Below are 20,315 nucleotides of genomic sequence, written 5' to 3' on the forward strand. Positions count from 1 at the left end.
AGTCTGGCGCAGTTATTCAATGCGTGTACCCCAAAGCAAAGAACAATTTCTGTTTCTGTGGTGCCAATGCCTTCGAGAGACCCCCCCCGCCACCACACACATTTTCTTGTAAATTTATAGCAGATGTTCACCATGTCCCCACCCAGCTGCTGCATGCCATCCTTTCCCCAAGGGATGCAGACATACCATCACTTGAGGACTGTTACTATTCTTCTTTAGGGCTGAATTCTCAACTTGCTGGCATTATGATTTCAAAATTCTTTAAATGAATGCATTCATCTACTTTTCTCCAACACAAACCAGTTGGCAACAATTCACTTTGGCTGCTCTATTCTTGCTATTTAATGAGCTTCTGGGATCAATCATGATCCCAGACCCAAGTGGAAGGTAATTTTAAAAGTGCTCTTCAAATAACCAATTTGGGGAGCATTTATTTCAGATTTTTTTTAATGCCAATGTCTGTAAGACATTTATAGATTAGAATATTCAGAAAAGAGGGAAAAAACTTACTTGGAGAATGAAAGAGTTTCTCATATTCTCAGGTAAGTTATCCAGCATCTCTGTGTAACAGCGCATCAGACTGAGCAGCCAGAAGTTTGCCGACGTGGACTCCTCCTCTGCAGTGTAGGTAAAGGGATCCACCATGTAGATGACCACGGCCGGCGGGTAGGCCTGGCTATCGGCCGATTCCGGCTCCGTGGGAATCCCTATTCTCTCCCTTTCTGTGACACTAGAGAGATGGTCATTGTTAGAAGCACAGACAGCAGCAAAGTTACCCACCTATTTTTAAAAGCTTGGGAGAATTAAGAACAGTTTAGTGAAAATCATAACATGGAAGATTTAGATAGTTAAAAGTAACACAGCAGAAATAAATACTGGAAAAACATTTGTTTACTAGACTCTGATCAAAGAATAAACTTCCCACCAAAGAAGCATCAAACCCAGCCATTAGTGTCTGACCCAGTTTGATGGAAGCAACGCTAAAAATGTCTAGAAGCAGTCAGGCTAATTAAAGCCCTTTAAAAACAGAGACCAAATGGAACAAAACAAAAATCCTCAACCCCTCTTTCCTCTGTTAAGTCTGGGGACGTTAAAGGCTCCAGAATACAAGAGATGCCCAGGGCCCAGGACAGCCTAGCAGTCGATGGATGACCTCTCCTCTCAGACTGTCTTCAGCATCCCAAGAATAGGTTTTCAGGGGGAAGCAGGAGAGAGGATTTTGTTTTCAGGGAAACTGGATGTTGGTGACCCACAAAGAAGGGGAAAATGGAAGAGAAGTGAAGAGTACTGGGCTGCATTCCAGAAATGCCCTACCTGTCTTGTCCTTCTGATGGAGGCTGCTGGGAGGAGTTCTGTCCAGGTTCTGTCTCCCCTCCTGAGCCCAGGCTCCCCTGCACCCTGTCCACCACGCTTGTCCCAGCACTGGCTGTCTGTCCTGGACCACCACCACCACCAAAGCCTGAAGAGGAGGCTGTGCTGCCTGGGGTCACACCAGGCCCAGAGGAGGCCGAGGATGCCGGTGGCCCTGAGGAGCTGGCAGCCGCACAAGCGCTGCCTGAGCCGCCATTGGAGGTGCCAGCCTGTGGAGCTCCGGGTCCAGAAGCGCAAGCTGGATTCGAAGCCGCCGGCCCCGCACTCCCAGGGGCAGCCGGTGCCTGTGCTGTTGCTGCTGCTGCTGCTGCTGCTGCTGCTGCTGCTGCTGCTGCTCCTGGGGGTGAGCTTGGGTACTTAGGTGGAATCAACAGGCTGCTGTCCAGCTGCAGAGTAGCTAAATAAGGTGCTGCAACACGGAGAGGGAGGTTATGACCACTCAGTGCCCTCCAGGGTCTCCATGCCAGCAGCCAGCGTACCCCCTGGTCTACATGCAGCCCTTGACACCTGAGGTCATGCTGCAGCAAGGGGAGCCCTAGCACACCTGGGAGAAGGCTTCTTTTCACTGCAAGAAAGGCCTAACAACAAAGGCAATAACAACAAGAATGAGACACGGCATCATGGTAACCTTATACACTGCGTGCCCCTGCTCAGCTTGTTTGGGAGACTGTTAATAAAGGCTAAGAAGGAGGGAAGCACTGAGGCCCCTCCTGGCTCTGATCTCTGGGGGGGGGGGGCACCCACCTGCCTCTCCCTGGAGGTACATGCAGCTGTCTGAGCTGACCTCAAGGCAGCTTCAGAGAGCCAGACACATAGGGCTGCTCTGAGGACACCTGTGCCCCTCATTTGCCGTCATGCCCACAAAGCAACGCCATGCCAAGTGCCCCCAAACCTGTCTTTGTGCAGCTTTAGGGGGACGTTGGGGGCAACCCTGCCTCTGGGACGGTTGGACTGAGGACTGGCGGGGATGGTCCCCATCTCCTTGCACAGATGAGGACACTGAGTTCAGGAGAGGGGAGTCTACCAGTGAAGAAGCGGCAGGCAGGAGGGGAGCCCAGGAGCTCTGCTGCCACAGAAGCTGCCGGAGCAGATGCGAGACAGTCTCACTCACCAAGGTGGTGGCGGCAGACCTGTGCGTAAAGTCGGAGTCTGGAATGATTGTCGCCGTCCTCGCCGCTCCAGGGCTGGCTAAACCACTCGCTCGCGAGCTCGTCCGCCAGCTTTGGCGTCACCGTCTTCCCCACACGCATGATCCCGTCTCGGAGCCCTCTGCAGATGGGCTTGTGCTGGCCTAGCCTGCACATCTAAAGCACAAGTGGAAAGAAGCCGTCAGCAGCTGGGGCTGCCTCTTTCTCACACTGGTCCATGCAGGGCAGTGAGTAACAGCCTCCGCTAGTGGTCATAATGTGCTAGTCCTCTCCATATAGCTTCTCATTTCCTCCTCACAACAAGCCTGGAAAGTAGAGGCTGCAAGATCCTCATCTTACTACTGAAGAAACTGAGGCAGGCAGAGGTGGAGTGACCTAACCAGGGTCACACGGCTAGGAAGGGTCTGAGGCTGCATTTGACCTCGAGTCTCCCTGGCTCTAGGGCCAGCACAGTGTCTTTGCGTTTGTCCTTCTAGCTCTCTGTGGGAAAACAAATGTTTCTTTCCCCAAGATCATCCCATCAACACGATTTGGGCTTGCTACTTGCCCTGGTTCTGTCAAAAAAAATTAGCACACTTCCTGCTTACAGAGGACGATGGCTGTACGTGGCCATGTAGCCATCAAAATGGTTTTTACGTGTTTTCTGATACAATGAAATCAAAGCCACCTGTCTTTGCGCTGAAGTGAGCGGGGCACAGCCTACACACTGAAGGGAACAGACTCAACGGTAAACAGCTTTTCCCAAGCAGGACCCTGGCTCCAGTCCATTTCTCCAGCCCGATAAATACAAACGTTAAAAGGGTGAGAATGAATGTGTCTCCCAAGTAAACAATTTAAGGAGGCATTTGTTAGCAAGACAGCTCATCACCCCACATGCCTGTTTCAGGGCATATGATGAAGGGAAGACTACAAAGGGCTCCTGGCCCTCCCTTCTCAGGCTGGGGGAACCGTCACTGTCCTCTTGCTGTCTGTAGAAGAAGTGTGTCTGCCATTACTGAACAAGGTCCTCTTGTCCTTTATGGTCCTGCTACTCAGACAGAGGATTTGTTAACAAAGGGCCGTCACTCGGCTTTCAGAATTGCTTTGAGCCATTGTCTGCCTGCCATTTATCAGACATCAAGCGTGGACCAGCAACGGTCTGGAGACAAACCCTACAAGGGCAGGGGCATCCCTCTCACTCTCTCTCATGCAGCCCCCGGCTTGTGGAACAGCAGCCCTTTGGGGCTGCCGATAAGCCAATGTCTCAGATGTTCCTCCTTTTGCCCTGGCCATGCTGTCACCTGCGAGGAGAGTCACGAGCTCTTTTCTCCCCACTGTCACCTGCAGCATCAGCAGCCTCTCTTCCTTTGAGGTTCACCATATCAGGTTGGGGGGGGGGGAAGATAGCACGCCCACTGTCTACCAGCTCCCCAGTCCTCCCTCCCAGCCCCTGGCTCACTGTCCCCTCTCTCCACTCCCAGCTCCTCTCCTTATACGAGGGGATGCTAACACCATGTGGATGAGCTCTGGAACTCACTAGGCTCTCATTTCCTTCATTTCCTTCTTTTCAACGACTCTTTACTCTAGCTCAGCCCCATAGAAGGACAATCACGTTCAGTCCTCTCTGGGCTTCCCACAGCTACCTAATTGCTCTTCCTCAGTCTCCTCTGCTATTTCTTTATCCAGATGATGCCTCCTCATCATGAGTGTTCCCCAAGGCTCTGTCCTAGGCCCCCTGCTCTTTTCTCTCTGCGCTCTCTCAGCTGCCATGGTTTAATTATAATCTATCTGCCAATAGCTCTCAAACCAAGATAGCCAAGGCCAGCCTCTCTCCCTGAGCTTCAAACCCTCATCCCCAGTTTTCTACTGGACACTAATTGGACATCCCAGAGCCATCTCAAGCTCAGCAAGCCTAAATGGAGATTCTCTTTAGCCCCAAGGCCTCCCGCTCCCCCTCAGAACTTCCCTCTGTCAGAGGCACGATATCCCAGGTTCACAGCCCAGGGGCCACCCACACTCATTTCCCTCACACCGCCTTGTTTTTTACACTTCTGCCATAGTGATTTTCCTTAAGGGCAAATTTGACCATGGCATCCTCTGGCTCAATAAATAGCAATGCCCCCTAATTTTTGCTAGGATCCAATATAAACTGCTCGGTTTAGCTTGGAAAGCCCTTCCCCCCTGGCCCCAAGGCAGCCACAACCTATCTTACTAGCCTCCCTATACGTTCATCCCCGCCCTCCCCACTCTGTGATCCTGTTCCTCACACAGAATACTTATCTTCTGTCTCTGTGCCTGTGCACTGGCCATCCCCCGTGCCAGCAATGCCATCCCTCTTTGCCTCCACCTCCGAGCGTCCCTCACTTCCCTTCTCCCGGGAGCCCTTCTTGATCCCCTGTGGCTCATGCCGTTGCTCCCAAACAGTTCATATATTGAATTTCTTTGTACTTGCACTTCCTATCCTGACTCATATCCCATATAGACTTATATGTGTTGTCTCCCCCCCCAGGACCTAAGCTCCTAGAGTGGCGATTGTTTCATTCACCATGCTTGGCACAGAGGAGGCGTTTAATAAAAGCTTGGTGATCCATTTTGGTTATATCTCTTTTTAAGAACACAACATTTAGAGGTGCCGGTTCCAGATTCGCCATCAAGGACCAGAGGTCCTCAGCTGCAGGCCTACACACTCCTGTCCTGATGGGCTTTTAGGTCTGCCGTTCCCAGGTGTGAGCACTCCTCCACCAATGCAGATTATAACTGGCCCACAGGACCTCTCAGAAACCAGCTGCCCAGTGGCCAGAAGACAGAGACCATGTCAGGCACTGTGCTAAGTGCTTTACAAATATCTCATTTCATTCTCACAACAATGCTGAGAGGCAGGTGATATTATTAGCTTCATTTTACACTTGAGGAAACTGAGGTAGATAGCGGCTAACTGACTTGCTCAGGGTCACAGAGCTAGCAAGCATCTGAGACTGGATTTGAACTCGGGTCTTCCTGACTCCTGGTCCAGTGCACTGTGTATACATAGTGCCCTCTGTCACCCAACACAGTATGTAGGATCTATTTTGCTGACCCGGCCTTTGAGAACCAAGGTTATGGCTCTACCCTGGAAGGGAGCAGCCAAGGAGCATGTGAGTGAAGGGGTTCCATCATTACTGAAGAGGAAATGAGAAGCAATTATCAGCCCTAAAAAACAGTCATAAATCTATTTTGGAAAGTATTGTTTTTAAACTCATTTTTCTTTTCTAAAAAGCTTCTACCTGCTAAAACTACACCGTCAAGATAAGTACAGTATCAAAATGAAAACACAAGAATGTGATTTGTCGGTCATTCACTATTTTTTCAGATTGGGTACATTTCCAGGCCAATGTCTCCCTTTGTTTTGACTCTGCTATTGACCGGCTGCTTTTCTGAGGTTTCACTATTTCAATTAGAAGCCTTTAGAAGGGTGGGGCTGGGGGATTAAAAAATTCAATATTTTTTTTCTTCTGAGATACTTGCTTTCCAAAATGTCAGTCACCTACCCTGTCTTCCCCGCAGTGAGTAAGAATTTAAGCTCAAGAAATAGAAAAGAATGGGCATTTCATTTCTTTGATTACTATCAAGAGAGGTGAGTGGGTTAAAAAAAAAAGCTTTGGGTTGGTAAATTAAAGAAAATTATTGGCAAGGCTGGATTAGAGAGGTCTTTCTTTAGCTAATGAAGTACTAAAGTCAAGACATTCATTCACAGATGAGCAAGCAAATAATGTCGGTACCTTAAATGGTCCATTTTGGCCTCTCCCCCAACCCGTCCACTATTTCCAGAATTTTGCTGTAGCCTCCTTTGATGAAAACAAATCAATTCCTGTTTAGCAGCTACTAGAAACAGAATTAGAGAATACAAAGAGGAATTTCTGATACAAAACCTGTTCTCAAAATATCTTTTTCTTACCTCATACACAGCGCTCAAGTCCCTGAAGAAAGTTTTGGCTCCTTCGAGCAAGGCCTCATTTTCTGGACACACCACAATGTAAGCAACATCCCGCTGGCCCCCGTAGGGGTCTAACAATAGCCTCTCCCAGAACGGCAAGGAGAATGGTGAAATGGTGAGGAACTCCTTGTCGTAGCCCACCAGCAACGTGGGGATGGGCAAGGGCTCTGGGGACTCTTCTGAGCCTGAGAAGAAAGAGCAGCCGGTCAGTGTGTCCTGGTGCACCTACGGGCCACCTGGCCAGCTCAGAATAACGCTATCACACGCCATTGCTACCTCTCATTTTAGATCTTCTCAAATGATTTAATTAAGTGTCTCCCTCTGGGAGGTAGTTTGGAAGGAAGGTAGAAAGGAAACAAGCACTTATTAAGCACCTACTGTGTGCCAGGCACCGTACTAAGCACATTCTAAATCACAATGCCCGTGGGAGAGAGGGGCTGTCATCATTACCTCTGGTTTTCAGATGAAAAAAGCTGAAGCTAACAGAGATCAAGGAACCTGCCTAGGGTCACACAGCTTGGAAGGGTCTGAGGCTGGATTAGAAACATTCCGTCCACAATGTCACTTAGCTGCCGAAGTTTGGTAGAGTGAACAGAGGGCTGCATTTGGAATCTAGAGATCTGGGTTCAAATTGCAGCTCTGCTACATAGACCATGTGACTTTGGGCAGGCCACAGACTTTCTGGGCCTCAGTTTCCTTCCCCGTAAATTAAAAGGTGGACTGACAGGTGGTCTGGACAGTGCTGATGGAAAAACCTTTGAAATCAGAATCTCACATTTGGGCTTAGATTTTTCCATCAAAGGAAACAATGGGTCATCATCAACCTATCTAAAAACGTGGAGATGCTTCCCCCCCCCCATCCAAGAAGGGAGGAGAAGACAGCAGAGGCCGAAAGGGCAGAAAGGCGCTCTCCGTGGGGAGCGGCATGGCGTACCGTAGGTGCCGCGTCCGGCCATCTTATGGAACTGCTGCCAGGTCAGGGGCCCCTGCACATGCTGGATGTTTTCCCAGGTCCTTCCTGTCCGCTTCTTCTGGATGGCGTCCTGGAGAAAGGGCTGCAGGGAGAGCAGCATGCGCACCACATCTTGAGAGGAGAGCATGCTGACGTCCAGCACTGGTGGGGAAACGGAGGAAAGGTCAGCCAGGGCCCCAGGGACGGACAACTGCTCCCCACCTTCCCTCTGGGCATGGCCAGGGACAAAACATTGCCTGTGCAGAGCAGCTGAGGGGGCGCCAAGTCCATCTTCCCAAGAACTTCCTTTCTGAGGCACATTTAGCATGTTTGGAGGCCATTTAAGGTCCACTGAGCACACAGCTGTCAATCTGGACAGCTGGTACACAGGAAGATGGGCAGCACCAGCCCCTTGAGGTCCTGGGGAGGCCCATTATTTCAGTGCTCTGCTGCTTCTGGCTGCTACTACCACTTTTAAACGAGGACACAGTATGTTAAAAGCACTGTTACCATGCATTCATATACCATCTAGGAAATACTGGCCAGTTCCCTGCTCTACCAGAAAAATGGGGATTCCTATTCCTGTCCCACTTATTGAAAAAGCATGGTTTTGGGTCACACAGGAAATATTTCAAAAGCCACTCTCAGCAGAAACCCAAGTTTAGCACATATTTTAGAACTTGCCATTTTAACATTCTTCTGCAAATAATCAGACTTTATCACTTCTGCAGGGTCTTTTGGCTTAAACACTTTCCAATTTTAACATATAGAGCCACAGCTTGGGTACCCAGGATATGCCATCTCTGGAAGGTGGGCAAAGATGCTATATTTCTAGGACTTTTTTTGTTGGTGAAAATACAAGGCAGATGGCCTTAGGAGGAATGAAGGAATATTGTAAGTCGTGGTCAGCAACTTGAAAAAGTTCTACTTTTTCTCCATTATACCAAGCAAATAGCTTCCATTCTCACTAAAAGTATTTTCTGTAAAATCTGACTATGCATTCACAGTGTAGGGCACTTTGGTACCCCGGACGAAAGCTATGGGGTGGAAGGTACCATCTTGTTCCAGAAAATCACAATTGACTGTTTTTTCAAGCTTTCTCCCACCCCATATGAAAAGTGGGCCTACCAAATTCTGAAATAACCAATTACTTTAAAAATGTAAATATTCTTATGGTTAAACATAAAAAGCAACTTTTAGTTTACAGCTATAAAATTTAAAGAGAAAAACATTTTCACCTAGCACAGAAGGCTTAAAGACACAGAATCAGAGGCATATGTATGGAATGGCAAACAACTATGGAAGCAAAAATTACACACGAATGAAAGGAGACTGGCAGTGAGAGGCGAATGCCAAAATTCCAAGTTTGAAAGCAAAGAGTTCCTACTACAAACATTTAGCCAACAGGGACTAAAGGAGGAAAAACATATTTCTGCCCTGTAGAAAGGTACCTAATGGACCCTTATGACCCTTAGGAATCTCTGAAGGATTGTCCATACTTATTCATCCTTATACTAGTGGTCAGAGCTGATGAGGGACAGAGAGAAGGAAAAACAGAGGTATGCTTATAACATCAACCTGCATTACATTAATTTAAACTTGTTAGCCATGAAAAGTCTTCAGTAGCAATGCCTTGAATACACAAAGGAATTGAATGGTTTTTTTTGGTCTTTCCCTCTATAAAAAAAGACCAAAAAAAGGGTCATGGCCATTGCAATTGGCAAATGGCGGGAGAATGACTGCTTGGAATATAGGTCAAAGCTATACGCTTTTTGGTAAGGAGAAGAAACTTTCCTCTCAAAAAGGCAGAACAGAACTAGCTAACAGACTAAAAACTCAAGATAAATAGGAGAGCAGTCTGTTTACCTGTCTACCTGTCCTGGATGAGTCCAAGTTACTAGGCCTACACAGGCACTAAAGAAATTGATGTGTCTGACTAACAGCTGGACCACCACCAGTGACTGCTGACAGATCAGGGAGAAGGGCACAAGAGCCCTTGGGCCAGAAAAGGAGAAGCAAGGGCCCAACTGGGAAGGATAGATTTTTAAGAAATATAGACCAGTCTGCAGGATTTTGAGTCCTGGCAAAACTTTAGAATGTACTATTAAAGGGTTGACAATTGAACATCAAGAAAAGGCAGCTCTGACCATGAAGGGCCAGCCTGGCTTCATCAAAAACGGGTCGTGTTGTGCTACCTGTGCGTTCTTCTGTGACAAAGTGATTAAAGCGGCAGATGCCATGTGGAGAAAGGGCCAGCGCTGACATCACAAAGACCTGGCTCGAGCCCTGCAGGTTACAAATAATCTGGGTGACTATGGGCAAAACAGCCAACCTTTTGGCACCCAGACAACCCTCCAAGACTTTAAGTGGCAGATGAGCTTGCTATCTGCACCAGTGGAGAGAGAATTTCTCTAGCACAGGGAGTCCTGCTGGGCCATGTACTATTTAACATTTAAATAAAAAATTTGAATAAAGGCATATTTGGTGAGCTCACCAAATTCTGAGATGACACAAAGCTAGGAGGAATAATGATTTAATCAGTAAATGCACATTAATTAAGCACCTACTGTGTGCCAGGCAGGCACCAGGGACACAAATAAGGAAGTGAGACAGTTCTTGCCTTTTAAGGGGCTTGCATCAGTCTGGGAAGATGCAGCGCATTCACAGAGAGATACAGGACAGGTGTAAAATAAATGTGAGATGATCTGGAGGGAGGCTAGGGACTGGCAGAATCAATAAAGGTTGTTTGAAGGAGATGACAGTTGGGCCGCTCCCAGCACAGGAAGCAGACCGCACCAGGGCAAAGGAGGAAGCAGCCAGAGGTGGCACCCAGGTAACACAAGAAGGCCCCCTCAGCTGAGTGGGAAGGACGGGTATGCACCCCAGAAAGGCTGGCTAGAGCCAGACTATAAAGGGTGATACATATCAAACATAAGGGGTTTGAATATCGTTCTAGAGACAAGTGAGATTCACTCTTTGGGCAAAGAAGTGATGGCATCAGGCCAATGCTTCAGGTAGATCATTTTGTCAGCCATGCAGAAAAGCGAAGAAGGAGGATAGAAGGCGGTGGACACCCTCTTCCCTGATGCTGGCTGGGATTTTAAAGACCTCAAAAGGCAAGACTGTTGGATCAAATAGGAGATACTACAAGAGGTGGAGCTGGAAGGCAGTATCTCTGGCTGCTTGGCTCAGGTGTGAGAATCACCCAGAGGCCAATGGACCAGAGGTGCCTCCAAGTGCTGGCTGTGGCAAGGGATGGGGTAGATGATGATAGCCCTAAACGAGTATCACACAAGAGATGCCAATTTATTTCAGTTTGTCCCTGAGGACAAATAGGTGGGAGCTACACGGAGGCAGATTCTGACTTGATGTGAGGAAGAACTTACTTACAATTATGTCTACCAAAAAGGTAGAATAGGCTTGCCCCAGAATATAGCAAGTTGCCTCCCTAACACTAAAAGTCTTCAAGAAAAGGCCAGACGACTCTTCTGAGGAATGATGGAGAGCAGACTCCAGGTGGACGAGGACACAGAATCAGAGTACAGCTGGCCAGAGGCCATCAAGTCCAATCTCCTCGTTAAACAAAAGAGGAAACTGAGGCAAACAAGGTTAAGTGACTTTCCCTGGGTCTCACAGCAGGACTGGAATTTAGGCCTTCCTGGCTCCAAGAGGAGCTTTCTATTTTCAAATTCAGATGCTGGGCTGCTTGGCATTTCTTATTGATCTGCTCATGATAACAGAGCTTGTGCTGACCCATTCTCGGGCACTCATTTGCTCTTTGCATATATTTGCCAGTAAAACTTGGTGTGAAGGTTGTGGGCTCCGAGGAGGCCTAACCTCACGATCTTGGCCTCTTCAGCACTAAGAACGAGCCAAGAGAACTCATTATTGCAAGCTCTAAGAGGGCAGGTAATTTACCTACCATCCCTCTATATTATCTCCACATTTCTCTGCAATTATGGGTGCTCAATAAATACTGATTACGTAAGAGGCGAAAAGTGCAATTTTGATAAACAAGAAAATTCCTATAAAAAGAGATTATAATAAGGAAATTTTCCCATTCAACAACAACAAATTTAACAATATTTTTCGATTATTAACTCTGTGTAAGTAACTGGGGATCTACAGATGAAAAATGACAGAACCTCTAGGAGAAACTTAAGGAGCATATAGGGTGAGTGTGGGGCATATACAAGTATAAGATGAAATAAAGTGAGGTGAGGTAGAAGGAGAGATCCACATAAAGGGCTCAAAGGAAATCTGAAGGCCAGAACACCATGCAGCAGAGAACGGTGAGTAAAGGACACTCAAAGCAGGAGGCACCTGAACTGAGCCCCAAAGGAATTTATAGGCAGCAAGGAGGAGAGAGTACATTCTTAGAGAAGGGAATGTACATGGGAGATGGCGTGTGTGTGCATGTGTGCGTGTGTGTGTGTGTGTGTGTGTGTGTGTGTGTGTGTGTGTGTGTGTGTGAGGGTGTGTGGGGGTGTGGATGTGAAGAGAAATAGTATGAATGAGTATGGAAAGGTAGGTGGGAGTCAGGCTGCAGGCACCTTGAAGGGTCTGTACTTTATAATCTAGGCCATAGGGAGCCAGTAAAGTTCTTTGAGTAGAGGAATAAATAGGCCCATCTGCATATTAAGATTATTCCAAGTTGCTATATGATGTATCCAAAGAGGCAACATGGCCTAGTTGACACAGAGTTGGCTTTGGAGCCAGGAAAACCTGGGTTCCAATCCCACTATGACACCCACGTCCTGTCCTGTGACCCAGCTAGCATCTCAATGCTCTGGGCAGTGAAGACCTGCCTTGGCAGAGGGAACTTCATCACCTAGGAATTGTTTCCATTGATGAAATCCCAGGCCCACCCTCTGTTTCTTATTCAACACAAAGGGTGGATTAAAGAGGAGGCAAGAGACAAGGAGGGAGAACTTCAATTTGCACTCAAAATTTAGACTCTATTTCCTTCTCTTTTAAAAAGGGTCCAGAATGAATTTTGGTTTCTGTAGCTTTTTTGGCCCCAGTGACAAGGAACATTGACACCAGGTACCAAACAAGAACTCACTGAAAGTTGCCTTCACCTAACACGGTTGTAGGCAGAACCATCCGGGCTTTTGACCCTGAAACCTACCATTGCTGTGCGGCCAAGAGTGGACAGTGGCACTTCGGACAAGGGCTTCGTCCACTCTCCCACCAGTAGGGTTGTCGACGTACTGCCGTCCCTGTTCCAGCGCATTGACACACTCTGTCCAAGAGTCATTGTGATCTGCTTGGACCCTGTCGTAACTCCAGTGTGTCCCGGGGAGGGGGTGGCGGTGATTGGGGGAGGCATAGCCCAGGCAGCTCAGGGCTGCAAACGGCTGCGTGTGTTGGTTCTGGAGGAGGAGGAGGAGGCTGACAGGGGGCTCCTGGGCCTTCCGGGCCCCCTCCCCCTGAGACAGGCAGGCAGTCTGACACATCATTAACCGCCGCTCAGCTGCCTGGCCGAGGTCTGAGTTCTTCCCAAAAATATCCACTTCATCCTCAATAAAAAGCCCAGAATTATAGCCCAGCTTGCGGTTCATGATGGCGCTGAAGCCGCAGGTGCAGCGGTACTGGTCCTCATTGGAAGAGTCAGGGATGTAGAGCCCAACATCTGCCCCTTTAATATTCATGTTGCAGGCACACACACAGCAGCTGTCAAAGTTCCTGTCTTTGAAGACGTTTAGCACTGAGTCGGAGAGAATCAAGGTGACATACAGACTGTGGGCCTCGGGCACAGGCTGGGCGGTGGCAGGCTCCACGGAGCTGAGCGGCCTCGTGGTGGATGGCGTGGAAGCCGGCGACCCCTGCTCAGTGCCATCATACTTAACGGACCCCTGGCCGCTGGCTGTGCCGCCACCTCTGGGGGTCCGCGGGGTCCGAGGCGTCCGAGGTGTCGGCACAGAGAAGCGAGGAGTCGCCGGGGAAGGCAGCACGCCCGCCCCGCTGTTGCTGGCTGGTGCCGCGCTGTTCAACGTCACAGGCGTGTTCAGGTAATCCTGGTCTGCGAGGCTGCCAACACTAGGCACGTTACTGTGGCAGAAAGAACACGGGTATATTAGAAGCTCATTCTGGAAAAGGCTGTCTCCACCTAGCCACCCCTCACCTTTTCTTTATCACCTCTCATTAAGGTCCAATACTATTTCTATTTGTAAAAATAGGGCTGGGGGTGGGGTTGACTGAACTACTAGCAGACTTGTTTAGGATTCTATTTCTAATAGTAATCACAGTCGATACCTCCTGATCCCATCAGATTTATTTTGGTTGAAAATGTTTCTAACACTGCCCTTTCGATAATATACACTAAAGAGCTAGACAAGTGACTGACAGCATCACATGGGCTACACAAGTGGGAGCTATGCTCCGGTGCAAACAGACTTAGCTCAGGAGGCGTCCTGAGGGTGGTGTGGTGGGTAAGGCTGCCGGAAAGAATCAAATTCAAATCCAGCCTCAGATACTTACCAGCTGTCTGACCCTGGGCAAGTCACTTAACCTCAGTTACCTCATCAAAACAAAACAAAACAAAACAAAACAAACCCCCCAAAACCCGAGGCTAATAATACCTCCCAGGGTTGATGTGAAGATTAAATGAGATAATAATTGTAAAGCCCTTCACAAATTTTAAAGTGCTATGTAAATGCTAATTATCACCATCATCATTACTGCTATCACCATCCTAGCCACTCATTTCTAACTAGGCAGACTAAGTTTTCTCTGAATTCCCTGCAAGATAAAATGGAAAAAGTCCTGGGTGTGGAGTCAAAAGACTTGGATTTGAGTCCTGGTCAATGCCACTTATAATTTCTGTGACTATGGAGGAGTCCCTTAGCTTTTTTTCATCTGTACAACCATGGGACTGGGTTCGCAGTCCCTTCTGGCCCAAGATCTACGATCCTAAGATCCCCATTTTCTAACCTCCCTGGGCCTCAGTTTCTTCATCTGCAAAATGAGGGCATTGGACTGGAAGGCTTCTGAGGTCCCTTGCAGCTCCAGAGTGGTGACAGTGATAAGCTAGAGACCTTCCTTCTACCAACACTCCTTCATAGGGTCATTGCAAGGAAAAGCCTTAGACACTTCAGAGCACAGAGAAGTTAAGAGTTGTCAAAGAATGCAGAGATCATCTGGCCCACTTCCATTCTTGTACAGATGAGGAAAACTGATGCCCTGATAGGGTTCAGTGCCTGACCTAAAGGTCACTCAGGCAACAGGCAGAGAAGGCAGGATTTGAACCGGTCCTCTGAGTCTAAACACAATGCTTTTTCCCATAGGAATTACATTGTCCACCTTAAACACAAGGTGTGGGTACACACACACACACACACACAAGTATAGATGAATTATATACATTTTCATATATAAACAGCTCTTTTTAATACGAGTCAATTATGGGAAAACAAAGCCTAACATCAAAACGTCATAGTGTATGAGAGAGAGCCCCTGGAAAGTTCTCTTGGCAAATTTTATTTGAATAGCAATAAATGTTCTGAGAACAGAGAGCTCACTCTTTGCTTCTGAGAAGAAAGTTCTCTGATTCTCTAGCTGTCTTCTCATGCACTCTAATATTATACTCAAATGAATACCCCTACAAAGAGCTGCCCACTCGTTTGGCCTTCCTCAAGAAGCAGCTCTTCAGAATGCCTGTCTTGTGTTCAGGCTAGCTCTGCCCAGATCCCCAGAAGAAGTGACGTAGACATGCGCGTGGGGAAGCTGAGACACAGTGACCACACAGAGATCACCTCTGACTAGTGAGAAAAGGCGACTTGGAAATCATTATTAGTAATCATTGCTTCTTTAGGGCCCACAATAATAATCATTACTTTGGTTAGATTACTTTCAAACTCAAAGTTTCTTTTTCAGTGAAAACAGGAAACAATTTAGACAAGGAAAAAAAACCTATTTCTTTGGTAATGTTTATGGTTTATCTGCTACCACCCCCATTTTTTGAAGGGGCAAGAGGAAATCTTGAAAGCTATAAACAAAGATGTAAAGATTTGAATGATTTCCCCTATAAAAATTATTCCCAAATAGAAAACAACCAAGTATTGGCTTTAATAGGTTGTTGTATCTGTCAAACAGAGTAAACTTGAGAAGGGGGTTCTGGGAGCTCCTGCATCTGCGATGATCTCAAGGTGATGTACACTCCACACAGCAAGCCTCTCACAAAGAAGGGATTCTGTCATGAGGGTTATTTCCCCATTAAACAGGAGAACAAGAAGATGCAGGCAGTCACATAAGACCTGATCTCCTAGGCCATTACACATGGAAACACAGTTTGAAACCACTTCAACATTGATTGGAATCACAAATGACATGCCTGTAATCTGACTGGAAACACATGTATAAAATCACAATCTTTTCAGTCATTTCAATGATTACTTTGATAAGCTGATCTGATCATGGGAAAACTATGCCATGATCATAAGGGACACTTAGACAATAGTGTGATGTTTACAACACTGTGAGGCAGGCAGTAGAGATATCATTATGGCCATTTTACAGATGAGAAAACTGAGTATCTGAGAGAAGTGATGTGTCCGTGGTCTGAAAGGCAGGATTTTAACTCAAACATTCCTCCTTCCAAGTCTAGCTCTCTATCCAATTACACCATTCATTTATCAAATGTCAATAACATTTTTCTTTGGCAGCATAAACTGCATCCCAAGTGTTCTAAGAACCCACCCTGCCTCCTCCCCACAAACACCCAACCACCTGCATGTCAGGCCCTTAGGGCTGATTTGTTACTTGGTGGCATGGGGTCAGAAAACATCAAGATTTCATTGCAAAGTTCCTTCAAGAAAATGTTTTTTAATTCACCTCTGCAAATAAAATAAAGTGCTTTATGTAGCATCTCTTTTGCCCACTGTAATCAAGGGCTTTGCTTAGAAGCAGATGCTGTGGGTTTATCGTGTGAGCTGACAGACAGTTCTGTGTATAAATGGCATATGTTTTTCTCCAACACACACATGAAACTCAGTTTGAAAAGACATAATGTCATTTCCAACAGGTAACAATGCACACAACAACAAGGTGAGCCACTAATTACGGGGGTTTCAAAAATGTGGCTGCTGTTGCCATGCACAAATATTTTGTTAAGAAACACCTAGTGAAGGTGGCAAAGTCAGAGACGAAATCACCATCATCCTCTCTACCCGCCTGCCCCAAGCACATACTTGTAGCCATCCCGGACAAAGGCGGCTGCTGGCGGCAGAGGCAGCTGCTCGATTTTGGGAGGAGCTGCCCAGGAGGGCCTGAAGAGGCAGGCGTCCGGCACCTTCAGAGGCAGCAGGCACTGGCTGGGCAGCATCTTCAGTGGAGCAAACAGGGAGGAACCCACAAAAGGCTGCAAGGTGGGAGCTTGGTGCACGTATGAAAAATCCTGTGAAACCAAGGCAGGAAGGTCATGTTAGGCTGATTCAAAAAAACTGTCATTTTTGAGAGGAATTATCAGGAAGAAAAGAGAGAACAACTCGAATTCCACATTTCTCTTAAAGTAAATTACCTGAAGTAATTAATTACTAAAAACTACACACTAAGATTTATATTTATATCAAGTTATTTCGAATAACTCACCAATGTCTAAAACACATCAATTCAAAGAGTTTTTTAGTGAATTCTACACAACAATTTGTTTCAACCTATGACAGAAACATCTGCCTATAAAATAATACATACATTTCCCATTTTTAAAAAGTTCTTACAGAGCTTCCTTGAAACCTGTCCTGCCTCAGTGGCATTACCTTAATCTCCTCAGGTTTAGGACTTCCTAAGCCATCTTCCACTTCCATTTTGAACTCCGTGATTTGGGTGGAGACCATGCTGACCATAGGGCTCTCCATCACGCCCAGCGCCGTCACAGTCTCAGAGTTGATGCCATCTTTATAATTCATCACAGGAGAGAAAGCAGGATGTTGTTCCAAAGATGGAGGGGTAGGAAACATCCTTTGCAGATCTGCCACTGCTAAAGAGAAAGGACAGACAGACACTCAAAATCACCCTTCCTTTTTAAGAGCATTTTCATCATGGCTAATTACTAACTGCTCTCTTTGGCACACAACATTATGCTGCTAATTAAATGGTGACATTACACCCAACAAATATAGACGTAATGGATGAGAATAACAATTCAAGCTATCAGGATGACTATTAGCGAGAATTAATTTTGTTCTGGAACTGTATAGCTCTTTGCACCGTATTATTAGGGTTGGCAGTAATTAAGCAATCAAAAAGCTCCTTGCCTTCCGATCTTATCCCCCCTCAATCAACAGCAATACCACAAAGTCTAGAGGGAAAGGTTAAAAGATGGGGATGACAAAATGCATCGCCCCTTTCCTAAAGCACCTATTCTGATTTACGAGTATGCATGAGGCATTTTAACCCAAGTGATGGAAGAGCTAAGTGACTGATCTTACTGAGCACTCATATTTGGGGGATAAAAATTAACGAAATCTCGATGCCAACTCTTAACCCTTTGTGTGGAACTGTGCTCCCAAGTCTAAATGTAAGTCTCAAAACAATGCAAACCGTCATTCAGGTCTAACTTCCTTTGAGGGTTCTTTTTCAGGTTTGACATTACAGCAAAACAGTATGGTTCAGGGTTGAGATACTTAGAATAGTACCATGGTGTTAATTTATAACAAAGACATCCTTGGTAATGGATAGAAGACTGATGGTGTAGGGTTCAAGGGGGGAAATGGCACTTACCCAAGTGGACTGAGAAGCAGACAGGTAGTGATCTAACTGTGGAGTCAAGAAGACCTCAGTCCAATCAGTACCTCTTATACGCCTCTGCTGTGTTACCCTGGCAAGTCACTTGACTTCTCACCTTTCTAATCCCCTAACTTGCAGAGTAGGGGACAGTCTACTACACTGATATTAGTTCTTCAATAATGAAACTCATCTGATCCATTAAAACATTTTAAAAGTGCATTTTAAAAATGCGGTTGTTTCAGAGAACAGCTTGACATAAAGTAGCTCAGTTACTGAAATCAGGAAGTGTGTGCATGTACACAGGCACATTCAGGAAAAGGAATCTGCCTCTGAAACTGGCTTTATAAAGTACACATACAATGACATTGGGTATTAAAATAGAAAGCCTCAGGCTTCATTTAGAGAGTCAGGCTTGAAGAAAGTTCCCTACAAACCCTGACCAGGCTTTTCTGGAATCCTCATGAAACAATCACTTGGTGATTCTGCCTCCCAGGCTTCATGAAAATGGGGGAAAGGTTGCTGGAGGACAAAACAAGGACTCAGCACCTAACATCCAGTCCATTAATTAGACCTTCCCACGCTATTAGCTCCCAAGATACTACAATCATAGCTGACTAGGTCCTGGTGTAAAGGATCCCAGGGCACAGTAAGCCCCTCTAGAAATTGCAGGTCAAGGCACTGTTTCACTGTATTGGGAAGGTCAGCATCAGGGTCATCTAGTACACACAAAATGCAGTGACATAATTGGGCCACTAGGGGGTGCTTGTGTAACAGGCTGATGCACAAGGTCTGAGCACATGTTCATCAGTGTCAGTGCTTTAGGCTCAGATAGATGGATTTACCAATTTCCTGTTTCCTTTCCTTTCTCTTTCTCTTTTTTTTTCTGGCCTCACTAGAGGCAGCCTGTTGGTAACCCCACTCATTCAGACTCATCTGTGACTTTTGCCGTAAACATGAACAACAAAACAAAATGAAACTACACCAAACCCTGTCTCTCTGTCTCTGTCTCTCTTTCAGACACACACACACACACACACACACACACACACACACACACTCACTCTCTCTCTTTCTCTCTCTCTCTCTCTCTCTCTCTGCTTCTCAGAGTGGTCCAGCCTGAAGCTCCTGGGGTGGGGGGCAAGGAGGCTCGCCCCAGCTATCACACAACTGCTCTGGGCCTGTGTCCCCATCACTGAGAGGAAAAGAATGGGCCGGGTCTGGTTCTGTGGTCAAGTACAGGACATATGTACAGCTTCAGCACACACAGAACTACCCAAGCAGCCCCAAGGAGCCAGAGCCTGGGGGAAAGGACACAGACAACGCCCCTCAATTTCTTCCCTCTTCTATAAAACCTCGTGCTTGTTAGGGCTGGCATTCAGACGCTGCTTTGTAAACTTTCAAGCTCAATAAGAGCATTAATTATCACCCAATCCTATCCCCACTCCAGGTAACTTGTCACCTGTCCTGTCACTGCCTCCTGTTTCTGCAGCCAGATCAACATCCTCTGGACCAGACCTTGAGAGACTATCCTCCCCCCCCAGCTTGGGATGAGTGAGGCTGAAGGGTGACTAAGTAAAATGTTTCCTAACTCTGATCTAAGCAGCCCTAGACGGTTCACATCCCATCCAGCTACCCATCTTGGTACTCTCCCCACCCAGAACAATAGCCTTCACATCAGATCCCCAGAAACCATCTCCTTCCTACCCCCTCAAACTGCCATTCTAGAGAGTTCACAGGATAAGGGATCTAGAGCTGGGAGGGATCTCACAATGGACCTGGTCCAGTTTTCTCCAATCACAGATGAAGAAACTGAAGTCCTGGAAGATCAAATGACTCCCTTGAAGTCACAAAATTTACAAGTAGAAAAGGCAGAATCTGAAATTGAGTTTTTCTGACTCCAAAGCCAGGTGCTCACCCTGAGACTGAACCTTGCTGATTGCTGAATGAGTACAGACTCACCCATTTCATACTATCTAACTGGCCCAGGCCATTCAGTCATGCCCCCTGGCACCTTGCTATGTGACCTATTCTGCACTCAACCACCTCTTCTGCCCCACTATCCCCACCTCTTGTTCTGGAAACAGTCATCAAATCAATACCACCATTACTTCTAGGAAGTGTGTGACAATCAATTGCCTTATGCTTTCCTCATTATCCTGCAACT

The 20,315-nt window shown here is 46.8% G+C and overlaps 1 protein-coding gene across 6 annotated transcripts in view; it reads right to left on the reverse strand.

Moving 5' to 3' along the window:
- The window catches only part of MED13L (mediator complex subunit 13L), a 395,342-nt gene that overhangs the window by 22,897 nt on the left and 352,130 nt on the right, over window positions 1-20,315 (reverse strand). For 5 of the 6 annotated variants that reach the window (XM_021008008.2, XM_078154351.1, XM_021008010.2 and 2 more), the window contains 8 exons: window positions 17,182-17,402; window positions 16,615-16,820; window positions 12,555-13,477; window positions 7,406-7,585; window positions 6,433-6,656; window positions 2,483-2,675; window positions 1,315-1,780; window positions 511-730 (listed from right to left, as the gene is read on the reverse strand). In XM_021008008.2, the coding sequence (XP_020863667.1) occupies window positions 511-730; window positions 1,315-1,780; window positions 2,483-2,675; window positions 6,433-6,656; window positions 7,406-7,585; window positions 12,555-13,477; window positions 16,615-16,820; window positions 17,182-17,402 (2,633 nt within the window). The remainder of the gene's footprint in view (window positions 1-510; window positions 731-1,314; window positions 1,781-2,482; window positions 2,676-6,432; window positions 6,657-7,405; window positions 7,586-12,554; window positions 13,478-16,614; window positions 16,821-17,181; window positions 17,403-20,315) is intronic. The other variant, XM_021008009.2, reaches the window with a different exon arrangement.

This window comes from Phascolarctos cinereus, unplaced genomic scaffold, assembly GCF_003287225.1.
Source record: "Phascolarctos cinereus isolate Bilbo 61053 unplaced genomic scaffold, phaCin_HiC Scaffold_4;HRSCAF=312, whole genome shotgun sequence".
NCBI lineage: Eukaryota > Metazoa > Chordata > Mammalia > Diprotodontia > Phascolarctidae > Phascolarctos > Phascolarctos cinereus.